The 22,617-nt window shown below is 42.5% G+C and overlaps 1 protein-coding gene across 5 annotated transcripts in view; it reads left to right on the top strand.

The window, feature by feature from the left end:
* The window catches only part of TP53BP1 (tumor protein p53 binding protein 1), a 49,116-nt gene extending 26,558 nt beyond the window's left edge, over positions 1-22,558 (top strand). For all 5 annotated transcript variants that reach the window (XM_067003552.1, XM_067003551.1, XM_067003547.1 and 2 more), the window contains 16 exons: positions 4,395-4,514; positions 5,115-5,351; positions 5,834-5,879; positions 7,150-7,242; positions 8,217-8,718; positions 9,677-9,829; positions 11,125-11,411; positions 11,751-11,927; positions 12,142-12,563; positions 12,692-12,883; positions 15,512-15,715; positions 16,292-16,504; positions 17,105-17,199; positions 20,432-20,631; positions 21,446-21,591; positions 22,215-22,558. In XM_067003552.1, the coding sequence (XP_066859653.1) occupies positions 4,395-4,514; positions 5,115-5,351; positions 5,834-5,879; positions 7,150-7,242; positions 8,217-8,718; positions 9,677-9,829; positions 11,125-11,411; positions 11,751-11,927; positions 12,142-12,563; positions 12,692-12,883; positions 15,512-15,715; positions 16,292-16,504; positions 17,105-17,199; positions 20,432-20,631; positions 21,446-21,591; positions 22,215-22,402 (3,275 nt within the window). In that variant the 3' untranslated portion in view covers positions 22,403-22,558. The remainder of the gene's footprint in view (positions 1-4,394; positions 4,515-5,114; positions 5,352-5,833; positions 5,880-7,149; positions 7,243-8,216; positions 8,719-9,676; positions 9,830-11,124; positions 11,412-11,750; positions 11,928-12,141; positions 12,564-12,691; positions 12,884-15,511; positions 15,716-16,291; positions 16,505-17,104; positions 17,200-20,431; positions 20,632-21,445; positions 21,592-22,214) is intronic.
* The last annotated feature ends 59 nt before the right edge of the window (positions 22,559-22,617 follow it).

The following is a 22,617-nucleotide window of genomic DNA, read 5'->3' as shown; positions in this document are numbered from 1 at the left end:
CCCTGCACATCCAGACAGCATTTCTGTACTCTTCCCAGGACACATGGCCCTGTTTCCACCCTCTCTGCATTTCCTTCTTTTGCCTAGGTTTGGCCAGAAGGTCCTTGTTCAACCATGCTGGTTTCCTACCTTCCACGCTTGATTTATTGTGTATGGGAATAGAGAGCTCTTGCACCCTACGGAAAATATCCTTGAAGAGTTGCCAGCTCTGATCAGATCCTCCGTCCCTAAGGGCCGTCCGTGTCCCATGGGATCTCATCTACTAATTCTTTGAACAGGTGGAAGTTCGCTCTTCTAAAGTTCAGGGTCCTGACTTCGCTCTTAGCCAGGTCCTTGTCCCTTGAGATCACATAGGATTGCTCTATGTTAGGAGAGAGTTCAGGCTTTTGAGATGTTCTGCCTGCTGCCTTCAGACTCCTGAAGTACAATGGAAAAGTATGCATCGTAATATTTTTTTCTTGCCATCACTCAGGGACTAAGGTATGAAGAGCTTTAAAGCATCATCCGACTTCTCTTAAAGCAGGTTTGTTCTCACAACAGTTATTTCCAACAGGAGGCTAATCAGCAGATAATGAAGCATACATCAGTATGCACAAACTTTGGGTGAGGACTAGAAGGATCTTGAAGAGTCCAAGAAGCAGGACTAGAAACCAATGGTGAGGTGGGTAGGGGCACGTCCTCCTGTTTATGAAGTTGCCTTGAATGAGCTTAAGTGAACTGTTCAGTTATTCTACAAAAAAAAAAACACTTATAGGATGGAATATGATAGAGTACAGGGAGAAAAGGGATGACCTGGAAGGCCTCTAGAAGTACATACACTTCTTTCTTATTTGCTAATGGAGTCCTTTTTGATGTATCACAGGTAGGTATAAAATACCAACAGAGAACACTGTTGTCAAGTTTTTGTCCTGTCTAGCAGCACTAGTGAGTTAAGAGCAGAGGTAAGAGATGGCTTTTTGAAAGAGAAAGCTGAAGTTCTTAAATGTAAGTCATGGTTTCTGTTGGTTGTGGGTTTCTTTTGGCCCTGCCTCCCCCACACTATACCAGTTTGAATGTAACTCATTGCTCTAGTTTTAGTAGCTGCTTAGATAGTAAAATGTTCCTAGGTCTTCCACATAGTGGTCTTTCCTCTCTGCTTTCTTCTTTTGAAAATATCCTATAGCATGATCTGCAAGAGCCCTTGGGGAGATGTGTGCACAGAAGACAAAATGGCCATCCACTGATAGTGTTATGTGTAAATCTTCATGTGGCTGAGAGCCATGGTATGCACCACATCCCTTGTAGAAGTGATGGGTAGGGAGAAGAAGTAGAGTAAAGGGGGCTGTGCATGTGCTGCTGGAGAGCTTCAGGCTGGCTATCTATGCAGTAGTAGTGTGCAAGAAGCATCAGCGTATGTAGAAAAGGGAGCGAGACTTACATTTTCATCTACAAGAGAAGAAGATAAATCTGCTTCGCGTAGCTTGATGCACAGTTGGAAGAATCGATTGTCTCCTTCTAAGGGTGTAGTTTTGTGCTATGCTGGTAGTTGCTATTTGCACTGTGCTGTAAAACATCCAACTCTCCCTGTGAAAGTTATCTAAGAAATTTTTTATACCTTAGCATTAGCAAACTTGAGAGAAGCAAAGTGAGCCAAAGAAAGACCAGATCTTTTGATGTTGAAAGATAAAAGCAAATGTTATAGGATGATGGTCTTAAGGATATAGGAGAAGATTTTAGAGAAATGTAACCTTTCATTGTTTGAATGGTTGGTACAGTTAGGTGAAAGTAATCAAGCTTTCAGGCATATTACGCATTTTTTTCGGTCAGGCATTCATAAGCTATTTGAGAGGAATGGTAACTGGCCTTTTGATATGCAGTGTACCACAAAGTATGAGTATCATTGTGCTGCGAAATACCTGCCCACTGCAAAAACATGCTGGAGTCCCTAGGATGATCTTAAGGATATTGCAGTTGCTGAACCATATCTTCAAAACCTGTGACGGTATAGCAGCTGATGGTGAAGATGAGTTTCCAAAAAGACAGTAAATAACTTTTTACTGGCTTTTTTCCTTTTTTTTTTCTCTCTCCCCTGTGAGTGGATTATGTCTTCGTCATGTATTTATGGCATCATTTCCCCCAAAGTGGTTGTGTATATTATATGTTAGCATCTTGTGTAACTGCAGAATGATGCACTACGTCTGGCTATAACTAAAAGTTGTGTGTGAGTATCTGGTGCTAGCTCTTGAAACCTTTACTAGAAAATTTCCAATACTGTTTAGTTTTGTTATTTTTTAATACATGCCTATTAAAATTAGAAGTTACAATGTGACTTGCATTGTTTGAGCAATGTTTTGGGAAAACGAAGGTTAGGAATAAAGATGATGAAAACCAATTATCACCATAATGTGGGGGGGAAATTGTTATTCTTTTAATCTTATTTAAAAATTCCATGTAATTTGTAAAGACTGATGCTTGCGTATTAACGTCCTTCTGGTGGCAGCTGTCAGCTGGTTATAAAACTGCAATCTCTGTTATTTCCCTTAAAAGTTTACTCTGGCAAGTTTCCGATGTTATGGTCTAACTGTTCATTGACTGCTGCTATATATTCAAGCTCATAGGTAGATATCTGACTCACAGAACGGCTGTGGTTGACTTCTGCAGGTCGTCTGGTCCAACCCACTGCTCAAGTGAGATCACCTTGAGCAGGTTGCACAGGACTATGTCCAAGTGGGGTATATCTGCTGACCGTTTACCCAAGGCTAATCATATGGTGGTTTGGGTTGGAAAGGACGTTAAAGCTCATTTAATTCTAAACCCCTGCCATGGGCAGGGACACCTTCCAGTAGATCAGGTTGCTCAGAGCCTCATCCAACGTGGCCTTCAGCACTTTCAGGGATGGGGTATCCACAGCGTCTCTGGGCAATCTATTCCAGTGCCTCACCACACTCATAGTGAAGAATTTCTTCCTGATGTCTAATCTAAATCTACGTTCTCTTAGTTTAAAACTGTCGTCTAATCTAAATCTACGTTCTCTTAGTTTAAAACTGTCGTCCCTTGTCCTATCGCTACACGCCCTGATAAAAAGTCCCTCCCCATCTTTCCTGCAGGCCGCCTTTAAGTACTGGAAGGCTGGTATAAGGTCTCCCTGGAGCTTTCTCTTCTGTAGACTAAACAACCCCAACTCTCTCAGCTGTCTTCACAGGGGAGGTGTTCCAGCCCCTCTGATCATCCTCGTGGCCCTCCTCTGGACCTATTCTAAAAGGTCTATGTCTTCCTTAGGCTGGGGACCCCATAGCTAAACACGAGGTCTCACAAGAGCAGAGCAGAGGGTGAAAATCACTTTCCTCAACCTGCTAGCTACACTTCTTTTGATGCAGCCCAGGATACGGTTGGCTTTCTGGGCTGCAAGTGCGCACTGCCAGCTTGTGTTTAGTCTCTCATCAACCAATGCCCCAAGTCCTTCTCCTCAGGGCTGCTCTCAATCTGTTTTCCACCCAGCCTATATTTGTGCTTGGGATTGCCCCGACTCAGGTGTAGGACCTTGCACTTGGCCTTGTTGAATTGCATCAGGTTCACATGAGCCCACTTCTCCAGCCTGTCCAGGCCCCTCTGGAAGGCATCCCTTCCCTCCAGTGTGTCGACTGCACCACTCAGCTTGGTGTCATCTGCAAACTTGCTGAGGGTGCCCTTGATCTCACTGTCCATGTTGCTGACAAAGATGTTAAACAGCACCTGTCCCGGTACCGACCCCTGAGGAACACTGCTCATCACTGGTCTCCGCTTGGACATCAAGTCATTGAATGCAATTATTTGAGTGCAACCACCCAGCCAATACCCACCAAGTGGTCCATCCATCACATCAACGTCTTTCCAATTTAGAGACAAGAACGTCATGCAGGACGGTATCAAATGCTTTGCACAAGTCCAGGTAGATGACATCAGTTGCTCTTCCGTTACCCATGATGATAATACACCGTTCTGTGCAAGGTTAGGTTATTAATTCAGGCAACCCATAGCTCTGCCAGTACAGTTGTGTCCTAACTTTCATTTTTGTTTCTGGCCTTGTTTCTGTTCTCTGTGCAAAATCCTGAGCACTTCTCAAGAAAACCTGCATTCTGCAGAAGTCCTTTTCACATGAGGATGTTTAGTCTCACTTTCATCTAGCTTCTGGAGACAATTGTGTCAAAGTAGACCACAGTCCAGACTTTGACCGAGAGAGACTTTCCACATGAAAAGTGAGGAAGATCAGTTAGAGCAGCAGTCCTGAGTCCACTAACTGTTCAGGAAGTTTTTGTACAGGATAGCACCAGGGTTATGCTTTTCCTCGTTTCCACACCACAGTGATCTTTTGCTTTTTGTACTTGGACTGGAGTACGCTCCTGAAATTACTAATCCTGGCTCTCCCTGTCTTTTAGGAACTCCGTTTCATTTTACTTTGCCAAAGGAGGGTGATATCATTCAGCCCTTGACCAGCATAACACCACCTCTTACTGGCCAGCTTAAAATGGGACCTAGAAGACACAGCACACCAATTGGTGAGTTTGACCTGAATGGTTCTCTTCAGTTTGGAACTTTTTATTCTAGATGCAGGGTCATAGGATAACTCAAACCTGTCTTGGCAAAAAACATTGCTGCTGTATGAGGAGGGCTCATCCCTCGTTGTTCTTTCCTTGGTCTCTAATGAAGATGTTTGCTACCTGAGTATGGGGTTGTACGGAACACATCTTCCTTCATTGTATTCCCATATATAACTCCATTAAAGAATGCAAAAGACCCCTTTGAGTAGTGAAAGCACTTAAACTAAAAGAAGGTTGTTCCCAATATTCATCTTTTTGCAAGACTTTCTCTGCTGGGTTCACAAAGTAACAGCTTGGATGTGTTGGAGAAAAGGAAGCGTATATTTCTGGTAAATAGTAAATCATTCTGCTCTCATCGTAAGCTACGGATGATGCTTGTGCTAAAAAACTTTGATGCTTTCAGAACTCCAGGATGACCAGATAGGAATTTCCACTACTGCACTATCACTAATAATGCATGCAGTGACGCGTTTTCAAAACCAAACCAGGCCCTGAACCACAGCAGTGGGAACCACAATGGCTACTTCCATTTTTACTTCTTTGTTTTCTTATTTTCAGTGGCTGATAGTTGTCCAGACAGCACTATAGCAACTAGTGATGTTACAGCTGAGGGTACAATGGGTACCAACAATGTCACCATGGAAAGTGCAGTGGTATCAGCAGATGTGTCAGAAGTGTGTGAGAAAGGTGATTCTCGTGTAGTTCCTGAAGCTGATGCAAAACTCTCTCTGCAAATGAACCTTGTTACCCCTGTGAATGATGGGAGTGAGGAATCCCTGCGGTTCTGCTTGGAAAGTAAGAGACTGAAACCTCGGAATGTACAGGTTGTACTAGACCTCAACCCTGACTTAGAACCTCTCCGTGGCATTCCCTGAGACGGTCTCTGAAATCTCGTAGTTTTTCTTCTTGGGCAGTGAGAAGAGAGGCCTCTGTTGTAGGGGAAAGATACTTCCAGCAGACTGAAAATTGTGATGTACATTTGCAATGTCCCTGGACAGAAAAAGAGTTTCCTTATGTTAAGGAAGGAAAAGATACTGAAAGTATGATCTGAATGAGCAAGTTTGATAGCATTTTAATCAGAACAGTGACGTTCAGTCTAATAGCCTAAAACTTGCATATGTATACAGGCTCAGGCCTGTGGTGATAAGTTGGGTGGGGAGGCCTGGGGACCCTTTGTCTGACATTACTCAACCTCTCAGCTCGCTGGGTGTGGGGTGCTAGGAAGGATAGGAGAGACTGTTACACTGAAATCGTCCTTCCCTCCCCTCTTGTTTCAGAGCCTACAGCCAGTGACAGGAAAAATGGATCTTCTGCTGCTGCCAGGTAACTGGGCTTGTTGCTGTGCAGAGTCAACACAGAGGTCTGGTTGGATCCTTTTTCTGCTCATTACCAGTGGAAGGGGGAATAAAAGTTAAAATGAGACATAGAAGCAGGGAACTCTTTTAAAGGCAGCAACAACATTAACTCTTTAGTTCTTGCATCAGGTTTTAAGTGAGTAGACATGGATGCAAGGTGGGTCCAAAACAGCAGGTTTCCCACCTGCTGTTCTGCTGTAGGCTTTGTGCTTTCCTACTAACATCAGCGTTTTACCTCTTCCTGATTATAGTCAGAGCAGAAATTCATGTCTTGTGCAGTCCAGAATGCAGGTCTGCCCTATCAACCTCTGAAATTTCAAATGTGGTTTTCTTTGTTATTGTGCAATTTTCTGCAAATAATCTCAGCTCTGAGGAGTTCTGAAAGAAAACTCTGTTTGATATGAGGCTGATAGAAACATAACAAAGTTGCTGTTGGATTGAGATCACAGTTTAATGCGTTGACCAAAATGCAAGTTACTTCCTTGATCTTTTCATCTGTATGTACCTATCTTATCACATATGTAAGAAAAAAAAGTTTTGGAAACAGGCTTGTTATCATGTACTGTATTTCCACAGCGCCTAGTGTTGCTTGATTGTATCTTTTAGACTGTACGATTTGTAAGTACTAATAAGAATCTGAGTCAGAAGACACTATCTATAGTGGTCTGAGTGAAGTATAATGGTTTGAAGCAGTGAGAAAACTTCGAAATAAACTCAGTACCTCTTGTCGCAGAATTAGATGCTGGATGGTAAATATGCCTCAGTGCTGAGGATGAATGGCAGTCAGTCCTCACTGACTGAGGTTGGGTTGCCTTTGTAGGTGCAGATTGAACTTGATCTCTCAGAGTCTGCTTTACAAGTCTTTCCCAATAATTTTGCTCTGTCATGAAGATTTTAAATAAGCCATAAATGATCTAATGGTGTTCCCCAGTGGCTGCAAGAAGTAGCGATGGTGAAACTCCTGATGGTGCTGCAGTTTTTTACCCTAAGTTTTCTGGAATTGCTAAATTGCTCTTGGCTGTGAGAGCGTCTGCAGAAATAATAGAAGTGCTTATATAATTGCAGGTCGTTTTTTGATCTTCGAGTGTCTGACCATCTCACTCGTTCTCTGGTTGCATAGGTCAGCAAACTCGATTTTAATGCCAGTAGTTGTTTTCCCAGGGGGGTAGAAAACTCTCTCATTATGCTGTATTTTCGCAATCCCTAATGCTTTTTTTTTTTTAAATCTGCATTGCTAGCTCCCAGAAAGCATCATCTGTGTTCAGTCGTGTCTGTGAAGTTCGGCGAGAGGATGAGGCCAGAGGCCATGACCTTTCAGCTTCTCCATTTAGGTAACTACTTACAGTCTTTGAGTGCCAGTCCTGGTTAGATTTTGGATTTACACACGTGTGCATTTTTAACATTAAGAATTAAAGAAACTACACTGAGTCATTGTCTTTGGGTGACTTAAAAGGTTGGACACAATGAAATTAATATATTAAGTACTGTATGTCTGTATCTCACATGGTAATCACAGAATGGTTGAGGTTGGAAGGGAACCCTGGAGAGTACAAGGTGTCCAACCCCATACCAAGCAGGGACACCTAGAGCACGTTGCACAGGATGACATCCAGGCGGGTTTTGAAATTCTGTCTTTTGATGGGGGCAGTGAAGTTTTGACCTATGAAGAAAAAGTAATTTATATTGCAAGAGTATTGAATGGTTATACTATAGACTGTGATGACCAGGAGCTTCCAGTGCTGAGCAGTATACAGACAGAATGGAAGACAGTGACTCCTCAAAGTCTCTCAGGTATGAGGGAGGATAAATGTGTACTTCTAGTAAGATTCAGTATACAGTCCCATATAATACCTGATAAGGTTATTGACAGGGAAGAGAAATCTTAGTGAAAGTGTTAGACAGCATTTGTGTTTACGCTCCTGCCTCTTCTTGCTAGGTGTGATTACCTCTTTCAGGTCAATGGAGTGCTGAAGCAGACTGTAGGAACTTCAAGACGGCATGACTTTGAGAAGCATTTTGCATAGGTGGTGCTTGTTGTTTGGAGCATACATTGCTTTATTAGTGTTTGCAAAAGCTCCTAGTTTTCTATAGGTGTCAGCAATTCTTCCTGCCACCACATGGATCACTTGAGAGATGTTGAGAAATGTTTGACAATTTGAAAACACACCGAGTTCTTTGCAACCTTAAGAAGCAATTGAATAACTGCATTGCTATTTTTTGAATAGTGCTTTCACCTGAGTAGCAGAATATTGGCCTTCCTGCTTTTTTAATCAATAATTTTGACCTATATATAACTGGTTTGCAGGGGGAATCTATTCAGTTTTCCTGGCACAGAAGAAGATGATGAATTATGTAAAAATCCCAGTGGTCAGCAGTGCCGGCAACACAGAGCAGATGACAGTGGTAGACAGCTCCTGATTCCTCAGAGGATGCAGCAGGGCTGCCATCAACAACCTTCTTGTGCAGAGGAGAGGGAGTCTGTGGAGAATGGTACTGTAAGCACTCAGATGGAACAAGGGACAAGAATACAGAAGAAACCAAGTAAAGCTGTTGCAATTAATGAAAGCCAAGAGAAGCAGGCAAATACTAATAATAAAGGGATTCAAACTACATCAGACTGTCATTTTACCCCAACAACTGCTACAGTAGCAACACAAACAGCAGAAGCAATCTGTAGGCGAGTGGATGTGGGAACCAGTATGTCTGGGCAAAGACCTGGTCGACAAGATGCAAACATCCAAACTGAGGAGAGTGGGGAAAAGCTTGTGAATGCATCTGGAGAAGACACAGACTCTCTGCACAGTCAGGTGGGATGAAGGCTGCGTGTATTTAATTTTACTGCTTTAGAACAGTGAAGTATCCCTTCAGCCAATAAATTCACTAACAGTAATTTCTCTGTCAAAAAAAGCCAAGAGACCTCTTCAAAATGTAAATGTCATAAGCTTTCCTTTATCAACTGTAGACAGCTGCTAAGGTACTGCAGTACTCAGTGGACAGAGTAAGTTTGGGAAGTAAATGTCCTGATATTTTCTGAGAAAATATGGCAAGTGATTTTGTGTCTGTCTGTGTGTGTCCAGACGTAGTTAATGCTATTAAAAAAAAAAAAAAATTTTTTGGATGGAGGAGGAAGCTGTATGAAATCTGGAAAGAATGCTTTGATGCCTCCTATTTGCACCAGTGAACTGGCAGCTTATTCTGCTGCTCCATCCAGTGACAATGGATAAACGCATCAGGGGAGAGCTCCTCTAGTTAAACATTCTAACAAGATGAATTAACTTTGAACTAGTATTTCAGAAAGTTTGCTGCAGACTCAAGAAAAATCACTGCTTTGAAGTTACAGCTTGCATATTTCTTCTGAATATAAAGACTAGAATAATGATCTTTTGTAGACTTGAAATAAGAACTGTGCATCCTCTGGGAAATAGGAGGTTAGAGGGCCATAAATCCACTGTGTGATAGTTATGTGATCTGAGAGCCCACTGAATGAATATCAGAAGCTATACTAAGCCAGTTTGGTGTTTCCTCCTTGGACTGCTGTGATTTCCCTTCCTCTGCCCCTCAACAAGTGAGCAAAATGTGTTCAATTTTCCCTTGTTCAGGGTCTTTCATGTTGTTGCATCTAATTTGCAGCAAGATACTGAAAGGTTCCCTACCGCAGTACTCAAATGTGATTAGAAAAAACTGTACTGCAGAGATGACTGTACACAGAAATTATTTGCTTCTGGTTGTGGTTTGTTTTCATTTTACTTTGTCTTGTTTATACAGGGAGAGGAGGAATTTAACCTTCTTCACCCACCCAGAGGCCAGGTTCAGCGTCGCCACATGCGAACTGTTCGAGAGGTGCGCACTGTTGTTACCCGTGTTATCACAGATGTTTACTACATAAATGGCGCAGAGGTGGAACGAAAGGTAGTTGAGGTAAGTTCCTGTTTTCAGGGCTAAATATACTAATATGTTGGCTGAAAAAATAAATTGTGTTGTGGCTGCAGAAAACGAGTTGAGTGAGCAAACCAGTGTGCTGTGATGACAAGTTTTTTTTTCAATGAGTGAACATGTAGACCATTTAGTGCACATTGAAAGCTGTGTGTTTGTTGCTGGTGTATTTCATTCCTGTTACTGCCTTCTGAAGACACACTTCTTTGCGAAACAAAAATGGACAAAAGACTTTATAATATGCTTCTCACTATTGTAAAATTATTGGGGTTTTGACAAAGCAGAGATTTCAGAATGGGCAGAAATTCTATTAGTCAGCAAAAATCATTTCTACCTGTAAAATTGAACTGTGTAAGACTGTTCAGCCTGTCTTGCAGTTCAGCGTTATCTTTCACCTGTGGTCCACGGGGTTTTGAGTCATGTCGACCAGATTCTGTAAGAGATCTCCAAAAAGCATCTTGAAATAAAAAAAATAAGCCTATTTTTACTATGCTTGTATTGCTGTACAATCCATTCCTTTATTGGAAAATCTTTAGGGAAACTCAAAGGGTAGTCAACAAATGCTGATACGATATATACGGTAAACATATCAGCCTGCTAGCAGTAACACATTACTGCTATTCTGCTATGCAGGTAAATAACATAAGTGTCTTGTGCTAACTGTGTTGTTACAATGAGTAATGGCACAAAGGGATAAATTAGTTCGGTTACTTATGCTCTCACGCTTGACACTACACACAAAATTGCTTATTGTAATATTAAAATAGAGAATTAGATTTTCTTAAATGTGTTTTCATAGGCTATGTAATCGTAATCATATAACCATTTCCAATTTATCTACCAACATTTGATACCAGTATTGTGTTCACAAACGGTTATATATCCATAAAACTTGAATTGCTCCAAATGACCAGCCATCTGATTTTGATCTTGTATTATTAGTAACCAAAGGCTGATAGTGTCTCATGTAGTTGTTGCACTCTTACACTCTAAAAGGGTGGAAATCATTCAAAGCCAGGCTGATTTCTGGCTTTGAAATCAAAGCCATCCAAGCTCTGTCTTGGTGACTGATTTCTTAATGTGACTTCTTCGTATGGAGCACAGGTACAGGCCTATAGGGAGAGAGCTGCTGTCTACCATTGGTTAGTCCAGACTCAATCTGCATAGCTGTCTTCAATTTCATGAATGTGTTCTCAACTTGTTTGTGTCTGGTGTTTCTACAATGTAGCTTCCATCTAGTAAGTTCATCACCTTTGAAGTGGCCTCTTTTTTCTTCTAAGGAAACTGAGGAGCCTGTAGTGGAGTGCCAGGAGTGTGAGACTGACACATCCTCCTCTAGAACAGCAGTGGGCTCATCACTGACCTCAGGGGACCTTGGCGATGTCAGCTCCTTCTCATCTAAAGCCTCAAGCCTCCACCGCACATCCAGTGGAGCAAGCAGTGGTCACTCTGCAACACACAGCAGCAGCTCAGCACGAGGAACTGGAGCTGTCAAAGGGAAAATGTGTGGTGCAGAAACTGGAGAGTTTGTTTTACCCCTTGGCCGAGGCATCTTAGGAAAACTAAGGTACGTGCAGAGCCTCGAGAATGGAAGAGAAGGTATTTTGCAGAAGTCAACAGCTGGCTTGGGTGAAATGTGAAGCAAGGTAGACCCCAAACCAAGAAATTTCAGGGAAGGATCTGTCTTGATGAACAGAAATAAGGAACAGTCTTTGCTTTCCCATCTTTTCTTCCTGAAGGAGTAATGGTTGTTTCCTTGTGATGCATAACTTTGCTTTAGGTCTTAGCAGTTTAGGAAGGATGAGGCAAAGTTCTTGTCCAGTTGTCAGATCACAGGGAAAATGGAGTGATATAGTGAGGTGATAACTCTTTTCAGAATGGTTAACTGAACTCATGAATTCTCTAGTCCTAGGAAAGGATCTGGTCAGCCAGCATCTCCTCTCAGAGTTAGCCAGACAGGAGCACTTCTGTGTGAGGAAGAGGAGGACTCTGTGCTTGGTACTCGTCAGGGTGGCAGAGCACCTGTTACACCTCGTGGGCGAGGAAGAAGAGGCCGCCCACCATCTCGAACAACTGCAACAAGGTACCCTGGAAAAAGCCGTCTGTAATTTTAATATTGTCAAGGAAGAGAAGGGGGGCCTGCTGTATTAGTGTGACAGAGAACACGGAGAGTTAAGTATTTCAGGAGCTAGTTTTTGGTGATACCATGTAGCAGCAGCAAGAATCTGTCTTAAGTATTCTTTGTTTAGTAACTGTTTTTACTGATCCTTCTGGGTCTGCTTTTGTCTTTCCTACAGAGATTTAGCTGGAATTCCAGGTGTAGAGGATCTCTCAACTACAGCATCACCTGAGGAGAAATCATTTGTTCGTGCAGTTCGCCAGCCAGACGGAGGGGAGAAATCTGACACTTCTGGCTTCTGTGCCTTACGTCGAAGTGACTCTCCAGAAATCCCATTGCAAGTGGTGACTGGTCCTTCAGACTGTGCAGACTCATCCTCTGGGAGCAGCTTTGTGGGCCTCAGGGTTGTAGCAAAGTGGTCTTCAAATGGGTACTTCTATTCTGGAATGATAACCCAAGATGTTGGCGCAGGGAAGTACAAGCTGCTTTTTGATGATGGGTATGAATGTGATGTGCTAGGAAAAGATATTTTACTGTGTGACCCTATCCCACTGGAAACTGAGGTGACTGCACTCTCAGAGGATGAGTACTTCAGTGCAGGTAAGAGCAGTGCTTGAGGTCAGTTCTTGGGTTCTCTTGAGTTGCTGAATCCAATGGAAGATGGGTGTTTGTTCAGGAGGATGGGAAGCCTAGGTGCAGTTAACAGGTGTCATTTGCTGTCTTATCAGGCGTAGTGAAAGGACACCGGAAAGAGTCTGGAGAGCTATATTATTGCATTGAAAAGGAAGGCCAGAGGAAGTGGTACAAACGAATGGCTGTTATCCTGTCTTTGGAACAAGGAAATAAGCTCCGGGAGCAGTTTGGGCTAGGCCCTTACGAACCTGTCACCCCCCTGACGAAGGCAGCTGACATCAGTCTCGGTAAGGGGAGGTGCTGTTGAGCTGCTGACTCTATGTAGTTTGAAGTGCTCCTGTTTTTCTTCTGGAGCTATGCTGTTACACATCTTGTGCCTTTGAGATGTTTCTGCTTCCTGATCCCAATTACCTATGTTTTAGATCTTTCCGGATATTCAAAAATGTTTTCAGAGTTCATAGAATATCCCAAGTTGGAAGGGACCCACAAGGATCATCGAGTCCAACTCCTGGGTCCCCAAAGGACCATGCAGAAAATCAAACCGTGTGCCTGAGAGCGTTGTCCAAACGCTTGTTGAACGCCAGTAGGCTCAGTGCTGTGACCACTTCCCTGGGGAGCCTGTTCCACTGCTAGACCACCCTCTCAGTGAAGAACCTTTTTGTGATAACCAGCCTGAACTGCCCGTTGCAGCTTCAAGCCGTTTCCTCGGGTCGTTTTGCTGGTCACCAGAGAGAAATCAGTGCCTTCCCCTCTGTTCCTCCTCGTGAGGAAGCTGTAAACCATGATGAGGTCTCCCCTCAGTATTGTTTTCTTCATGCTGAGCAAACCAAGTAACTTCAGCCGCTCCTCACATGTTCGTGGAGTTCATTGACAACTACCTACAAATTGCGCTGAGCCAGATCAAGATCCATCTAACCCTGTAACCCTGTGTACAGCCTCAAACAGCAGCTTTTTTATGTATCTTAGGGGAGATCACGCAGGGAAAACAAGTTTGGATTTGATCTTTGGTCTAATACAGCCTTTCAGTAGTCAAGTCTGTTGAATCTTTTGGATCAGAGGCTGCTTCTGGACCATTGTTTTTATCAGTTAGCAGCAGACCTGAATTTTGTCTGACGCATTAAAACAGAGTTGTAGTGGCACAGTCGGTGTGGCTCATTGTAGTCAGTTTTAGTTTGGAAAAGCATTAAGTAATTTTGTATCATCAGTAGACTTTATCTCACAATTCACTCTCCTTTCCAAATATCTTATTAACATGTTGAGCAGTATATGCCCGAACACAAATACTTGAACTGCTATATAAGTAACTTTGTTCCATGTATTCTTGCCCAGTGATCATCCTTTGTGATGACCAGTTATTAATACATGAGAGGACATTGCTCCTGTTTGCTTTAGTAACTTTAAGTTATAGAGAAGCTTTTGGTAAGATCATATATATATATATATATGTACACACACATACATTTTATTTAAAAACAACAACTCCAGTCACTCATGCAGATCAATCATCATCCATATTCTCATTGATTCTTTGAAAGAATGCTAATGTATTCAAGATGATAAATACAAATAAGTTTTTGTTTCCCACCAGCTCACTTCTTCATGAATCTACCAGATCCTTATTATCATTTCAGTGAATTTGCTGGTACAAAAAAAAAAAAAAAAAAAAAAAAAAAAAAACCAAAAAACACAAAGCTACCATTTTGTAGTTCTCTGGATTATGCTGGAGGTGTTAAGAAAATGTTTCATTAGTACTATAGTGTGTACCTTTTTATGGAGGTGATTTTTAGGCAACAGATTACGTGCAGCTGTTTGTAATTTAGCAATTCCAGACTTGAATTCCTCGCTATGACTTGCTAAGCACTGGATTACCTTATTAATTCATCCTTCTTCCATTATCCCTACGTTCCTCTCTATCACACGTGCAAATAACTTATTAAGCTTTCTGGTGACAGCATGTTTGTTGAATATTATTTCTTGCCATTTTCCTTTTTGATCCCTTCAGTCTCTTAACACCTGTCCTATGGCATGTGGGTGAGCCTATGACTGAGCCTGGCCAAGGTTTTCGAGAGCCTGATGCCCATTACTTCTTTGCAGCTTGCATTTTGTTACGGCAGTACTTAGTTTTACAATTGTAGCCTTTCCTGTTGTGAATCAAGTGTTTGTGATTGTCGATCGTAGTGTTTTGTTGTCTATTGATCTGAAACAGAGCAAGCCCATTCCTCTGGCTATGGCCAGAGGACATATGTCTAATGGACAAAATCTTTAATGTAAAAAAAGGTGTTTTAAAACTGAAGGCAAGTGACCAGGTGGGTACAGATACGAAACTGAGCACAAAACAAAATCTGTCATGTTCCTTTGGTCTATACTCTATAATGAGATCTTTGAGACCCTTTTCCTGTTTTTATCTCTTGCTCAGAAACCTAGTGGTATTGACTGGCTTGTGGAGAGCAACCTGCTTCCAGGGTAGTGGTGCTTACTGTACTCAGTTACGCTTGGTAGGTGAGGTGGCTGCTGTCATATAAACTGTTCAGCTATGCTGGGTGGAAAAGAGACTGGAAGAGTACTGGGCTTGAGAAAAGAGACATGCAAGCGAGAATGGGTTTTTTTGTTTGTTTTTGTTTTTTTCCTCTCTGCTGTTTTGCTCTGTCTAAGGGTGGTAGTATGTACCTTCTAGATACTGTTGAGTGTAGCCATCTCTGGACAAATAGGTAGGGGTAGGTGACAGCAGGAGTCCAAGAAGCGTTCGGACAATGCTCTCAGATGCATGCTCTGATTTTTTTTTTTTTTTTTAATTAATATTATTTTGGGGTGGTCTTTTGTGGACCCAGGAGTTGGACTCAGTGATCCTTGTGGGTCCCTTCCAACTCGAATATTCTATGAAAATCAGTTGTTAATCTCTGCATACTATATTACAGATAATCTTGTGGAGGGGAAACGGAAGCGACGTAGTAACCTTGGCTCTCCCAGCACTTCCAGCAGTAGCACAACTCCCACTCGTAAAGGGCTGGAGAGTCCACGCATCCCACCAGGTGTGTTGTCTGGTAAGAGGAAGCTTGTTGCTTCTGAAGAAGAGAGATCCCCAGCTAAACGTGGCCGCAAGTCAGCAACAATAAAGCCTGGTGAGAACATTGTTTTCTGTTCTTAAACTTTATCAGCCTTTTTTTTTTTTTCCCCCTCCTTGATATTTCTGTAATTGGTCTTTCCACTTCACACAAGCATCTTACTTACTTTTTGCTTATTTGCCCTGTAGGATTTGAGATAGATTATCCCTGGATGCATTCAGTAGCCAGAGATATTTTTAGCACAGTCTGAGTATTTATCTGACATGTTTTCAGTTCTGCCTTTTAGAAGTGTTCTTTACAGCATGTTGTTCTGACCTTAATGCCTCTCTTCTTTCTTACCTGTTTAGTCAGTCCTAATATGCCTTCACAGTTAATGCTGTGAAGGGTCCCTTTGTTTCAGGGTATTGACAAACTGTCAAACATTGTTCTATTAGTCACTAGGGTTTTGATTTGAAGATTCTTTGCAGCCATACGGGTAAAAGATGCCAACCTATCCTAGCGTAATCATAACGAAGTCTTGCCTTCCTTTCTTCTCCAGTAAAACAACTGAAATTGAACACATCCCAAATCATTCCACAGGTCTTTGTGTTGAACCTGACTTGTGAGACTCATGGTGCTTCCATCTCCCCACAGGGGCTGTGAGGGCAGGAGAGTTTGTGAGCACCTGTGAAGGTGTAGACACTGTAGATCCCCCAGTTCTGGAGGACCATCATGGACCATTGCCCCACAATAAGACACTCTTTTTGGGTTATGCCTTTCTTCTCACCATGGCAACACCCGGTGACAAATTGGTCAATCGCCAGAAGACATCAGATGGTCCTGCAGGGAGTAGTGAAGAAGAAGAAGGTGAGGCGAACCTTACCCATTACATTTCCAAGTGGAATGCTGTTGCTTTAGGAAAAGGGCTGGATTTTGTCTGATTAGGCATTGATGTGAGTGTTTTTCCCTTTTGCTTGTTAATCCTTTGCAGAAAGGAGCTAACTGTCAGTCTCTTAGAGAATTTACAACCTGAAATGTAGCAAACATCAGTGGTGATTATAAGGCTGTTCAGCAAGTTAAGAAAGGTATGACAGAAAGATAAGCAGACTCTGAATATATCACTAGTGTAATATAAGAAGGAAGGTTTTAAGAAAAGGGATAGTGCTGAGAAATATAGGACTTGAAAGCATGAATGGATTGCTGCAGTTTGCCTTCGCTAAAGTCATGTTTCATGCAGTGAACTGCGGCATGAAGAAAGCCACCAAGTGCTCACTTAGCTAATTAGGCCATCCTTGCGCTTCCTTCCCTGCTGTCCTTTTTTTGGACTCCTCTGAGGATTTTTGTAGATGTACTTGGGAGAAGGGGGAAGGGATCCCTTATTAGAATGGATGAGAGTTGTGAAGACTGAGGAGGGTATGGACACGGACAGGTTATACCCAAAAATTTAACCTTCTATTTCTGTTCTAGAATTTTTAGATATGACTCCATACAACAAACATTATATAGCACAACAGCTGCGAGCAGGAGCTGGCTATATCTTGGAAGACTTTAATGAAACCCAGGTAAGGACTTGTGTATTAGTTTAGGATGATAGTCACAGAATAATTGAGATTGGAAGGAATTTCTATAGATTGTCTAGTCCACTCCCCCTGCTCAAAACAGGATCAACTTGAGTAAGTTGCTCAGGACATTGTCCAGTTGGTTTTTGAGTATCTCTGAAGGTGGAGACTCCACAGCCTGACAGGGCAACTTATTGTAGTGTTTGACCACCCCCAATTAAAGAAAAAAAATCTTGTATTTAGGTTTGTATCTTCTTGTCCTTTTAGTGGATACCACGAAGCATAGTTTGGCTTCATCTTCTGTACACCCTCCTGTCAGTTATTAATATGCTCTGGTAAGACCACCTAAGCCATCTCCTCTTGAGCCAAATGCGCCCAGTTCTCTCAGCCTCTTCTTGTATATCAGATGCTCCAAATCTAGATCATCTTAATGGCTCTTGGCTGGGTCTGCTCGAGGTTGTCCATGTCTTTTCTTGTACTGTGGAACCTAGGACTGAATGCAGTTCTGCAGATGTGGTCTCACCAGTGCTGCATAGAGCAGCAGTATTACCAACCTTGACCTGCTTTAATGTTTTTCCTAACGCAGACAAGGATGCTGGTTGGCTTGCTGCAAAGACACTCTGCTGGCTCATATTCATCTTGTCTTCCACCAGAACCCCAGGTCCTGCTCTGCAAAGCTACTTTTCACTTGATCAGTCCCCAGCACGTACTAATAATGGAGTTACTCCTACCTGGGTGTGGTACTTAACATTTCCCTTTGTCAAATTTAATGAGATTCCTGTCAGGCCATTTTTCCAGCCTGTTGAGTCCCTCCTGAAGAGCAGCACCGTCTACAATGTTTTTCAGTAGAATGATGAAAAACTGAATTCTTTTAGGCAAGATAGATGGTGGGGAAGCTAAGCATCATTTACCCTTTTCCGTGCATACAAGTGTTTCTTCAGTGTCAGTGTTTGGCTTTGTAAAAGTAAGCTGAAGAGATGAACTGGATGTACAGGAAGGCTCCTATAGAGCCATCTCCCCTTTTTTCATCTTCCTCTCTTTTGGTACTTCTGATGAATAACAGGTAAATTTACCATCAGTATATTAAGCACAGTTCTCATAGGAAAGAGCAACTTATACTTCCGATGTAATACAGTGCATTGTAATTTAATGGTAATAATTCTAGGGCATTTCCTGGGGGATTTGGGCAACTAGAGACAGTTCAGCATTTTTCAGTGTTGTCTCCGTGAGAAATGTTGCATAGTTTAAATAGGAGTCAAGTAAAATGGGATGTGCAGAATAGCTCCTGTTACAGTACGGTATGGGAGACAGAGCAGTTGAAACTGAAAAGCAACGGATTTACAACTGGTAAACTACTTATATGATGAAAAACAATTTTGTCAGAATCTGACCAGGCCTCAAGAATCAGATGAAAGTATTCCCTCCCATCTGAAGAATGATTAGTTAGTCAACAGCTAGCTTATATATGAGAAGACTTTGGATCTCTAATTTCAAACAGATCTAGGAGTGCACTTTTCTGAGTTGGCAACCTCAGTACTTGTGACAGGAAGTTACTTTCAAGATGCTTTAGGAATTTCCCAGGCTTGCTTGTTGTGGTGGTATGATATACCCAGTTTATGTCTAGGAAACTGGAGTGTCCCATAAGGATGAGGGCAACTGATCCAGAAATCTCACCAAATTGCCTATAGAGTAGTTCATCTGTGCCATTGTCTTGGGTAGGTGGTCGATAGTAGAAACCCACAATGGCATCCTTGCTATCTGTCTCCTTAATTCTCATTCAGAGGCTCTCTATGGCATCATCCCCAATGGCAATGGCCATATAGTCTCATCTCTCCCTTACATACAGCAGAACACCTCTACCTCGCCTGTCCTGCCTATCCTTCCTGAACTTCTGATAGCCCTCCATCCCAGCACTCCAGCTGTGGGTCTTGTCCTGCCAAATCTCACTAATACCAGATACATCATAGCTCTGGGAAAGGGCAGAAGCTTCCAGCTTGTCTTGTTTGTTCTTCATACTGCTTGCATTGGTATACAAGCATATCAGATGTGCTCTCTGGAGCAGCACAGATGCTCCTGTTAGCCTTGCCGCCATGAGACAGTGCTACACCCACCATCCATTGGCTTAACTTCAGTGCTCCTAATGGTATCCCCCTCCTGCATTGATCCTAGTTCAAAGCCCTCTCAATCAGTCTCACTAGGCTATGGGCCAAGAAACATTTCCCTCAACAAGACAGGTGGGTCCCACCAGGCCCCAGCAAACCTCTATTCTTGAAGACTCTTCCATGATTATAAATCCCAAAATTCTTGCAGAGGCACTAGTCTTGGAGCCAAGCATTGATGACCTGGACTTACCTTTCTTTTCCCGTCTTTCCCTGTTATTACGGGAAGATTGAGGAAAACATGATCTGTGCTCCTGAGTCCTTTAGTTTTCTCCCCAGGACCCTGAAGTCCCTCTTGATAGACCTCAGGCTTCCTGTTGCTGTGTTGTTGGTACCCACTTGAAAAAGGAGAGGGTAATAGTCTGAAGGCTGTATTATGCTCAGACGCTTCCTAGTAGCATCCCTGAAGCCCTGTGGAGGCAGCAAACTTCTTTGTGAAGGAGGGATCTGGTATGCAGATGGATCAGATTAGATAATATGTGAAATACGTAGGCGTGAATAATGTGGGCACACCTGTATCGAAGCTTTGTATGATGTAGTGATGATGAAATTACAAGTAATGATGGCTCCCAGAACAAGTCTTTTCCTGTAGTTTTATGTGGAGAACATAAAATAGCAGGCAAAGCCAGAACAACATTGTGCAGACTTTGAGGCAGATGGTAGGGTTTTTTTTATTATATACATACTTTTTCTCAAGTCAGAAAATAAGGTTCCATTTTTTAATAAAAAAGGTAAACTGTTCTTGGAGCACATTGCCCGAAGACGCAGTCTTCTCTACTGACTTAGAGTAACAATTTAAATGATGAATCTCCTCCTTTATCTGAAGCGGCAGACAGAGTTATACAAAATTTACTAGGTAGTTTTTGCCTGTACTACATAGCTTGGAATAGGTGATTATTATAGGTACTTCTGATCTCAGAATCTGTTTATCTAATTTGCTTTTCTCACAATACAGCTGTGAAAGCAGGGTTTTGATTGTTTTCTTCCTTAGTGTTCAGCAGTAAGATAACTTCAACAGCTCTTTTTTTCCAAGCACTTTGTCTCCAGTTTACATGTCTTTTCTATCTCCCCTGAAGTGTAATGCAGCATATCAGTGTCTTTTAATTGCGGACCAACACTGTCGAACTCGGAAATACTTACTGTGCCTTGCCAGAGGAATCCCTTGTGTGTCTCATATCTGGGTCCATGATAGCTGTCATGCTAACCAGCTTCAAAATTACCGGAATTACCTTTTGCCAGCTGGTTATAGCCTCCAGGAGCAAAAATTGCTAGAATGGTAAGTGCCATAAGTAATAACCACGATCTGAGTGCACAGGCTGAGGATTTAAGTAAGGAGAGAGAAGCGTTATGCTTGGGAGGCTCTCGAATACTGCAGGTTCTGAAGGTGTCCCTAGTACTGCTCCCCACGTTTTCCCTTCCAGATAGAAACAGCATTTCCACCTCTTTCCTTAGATTTACCTCTAATGCCAAGGTGGCTGCCATGTGCACAAAAAAGTCTCCTGGGAAGAAAGATTTCAGTCTCCTCTTAAGGAAGATGGAATCGGGCAAGATTTCCCACGCACTTGGCTGACCTCTCTAATTGCTCAGAAATGGATAAAGGAGAGCTGGCACATTCTGAAGTCAGGTTCTGTATTTTCTGTAGAATTTAATCCAGAAGGTCTGTTCTAAGAGAACAGTTGTCAGGTCAAACTTCTCAGGTAAGGCGAGGAACAGACAAAAGCAGTTTTCAAATCCCTGTAGGCTTTTGGGCAGGAGACTGATGCCATCTTGCTCAGCCCTGTCAAAGTGGAGGTGTTTTGGACATGCACAGGAAAGGTGGTTCAGGATCAAGGAGGAAGCTAGCCCAACTCTGAATTTAGGCTGCCGTGGACATTGCCAGTGTGGTCTAGCTCTGGTTTTATTACCTATAAATAGAGAATTGTTCCAGGTGTTTTGGGGTGGTGGTAAGAGGGCAGGTCACTGTATACAAGATATTCAGAAAACTAATATGAAAGCCAGTAAGGTGACAAGGGGAAGTAGATAATGGTCTTCAAATAAAATCTCAGATTATCAGGTATTTGTAGCAATCTGCAATTACCTTTCTTCCACAGGCACCCCCGAGAAAATCCATTTCATAACCTGAAGGTTCTCCTGGTGTCAGACCAGCAGCAGAACTTCCTGGATCTGTGGTCTGAAATCCTTATGACAGGGGGAGCAACATCGGTTAGACAGCATTATTCAAATGCTCACAACAAAGGTACTCAATGGCTTTCTCAGGCCTAGTAGTTGGGAATCCTGTGCCACTGTGGTCTCTAGTATGGTCTTAAAACCTTTAGGATGGCTTGCAAGGATGTCTATAAAAGAAGGCAAAATGCTGACACTAGCTGTCTGCTTGATTGAGATCTACCTTCCAGTGAAAAGATATGCTGCAGCAATTCAGGATACAAACCATCAGCCTCCAGCTTATGTTAAAAGGGGAAACTTAGTCAAGAATTGCTCCTGGGCCTTCCCCAGGCCACTAAAATTGAGTTTCCATGTCCTTCTGAATTCCTGTGTACATACCCAACTGTCTTTTCCTCTCCATATGGGATGTAGGCCTTAGTAAATGCAGCCGCAGGTCAGGACTCATAGTTATCTACTCCTGCCTGTAATCTTGGCTACTAGTTTTCTGTTAATTTCTGTCTGGACTAGAGCAAATGTACCTGCAAGGTCAGATTTGCTATAAAGCATGTCTTCTAACAAAGAGAATTCATGGGCTAGGAATGAGAGAGACTGGGTGGTAGAGAAATCCATAGCAGTGAAACACACTGATCTGCTGCTGAAAGGAAAGATCCTTTTTCTTTTATTTAGCCTGACCGATGCCTCTTTCCTCCTGTGCAGATATTGCTTTGGGTGTTTATGATGTGGTGGTGACTGACTTTTCCTGCCCAGCTGTTGTCTTGAAGTGTGCAGAAGCATTACGTCTGCCTGTTGTCTCGCAGGAGTGGGTGATCCAGAGCCTTATTTCTGGGGAGAGAGTAGGCTACAACAAGCATCCGAAATATAAACATGACTATGTCCCCCACTAAACTAAAACTTTGCCCTGCTGTCCCACTGTTGTGCAGACTTGTTTTAATCAGATTTTAAATGTTTGTGTAATTGGACAGTGTGCATGGATTACTGTATATAGTTTTATCTGCTGAACTTTTATCATAAAATAAATGTTCAATCTCTTGTGGTAGCTACTGGATCTCCTGTTCTATCTGGATTTATGTGCCTTGCTCAGCTGAGGGAAATTCTTAAA

The sequence above is a fragment of the Anser cygnoides genome, chromosome 11, assembly GCF_040182565.1.
Source record: "Anser cygnoides isolate HZ-2024a breed goose chromosome 11, Taihu_goose_T2T_genome, whole genome shotgun sequence".
In the NCBI taxonomy this organism is placed as follows: Eukaryota; Metazoa; Chordata; class Aves; order Anseriformes; family Anatidae; genus Anser; species Anser cygnoides.
This window is presented reverse-complemented; position numbering and strand designations above follow the sequence as displayed.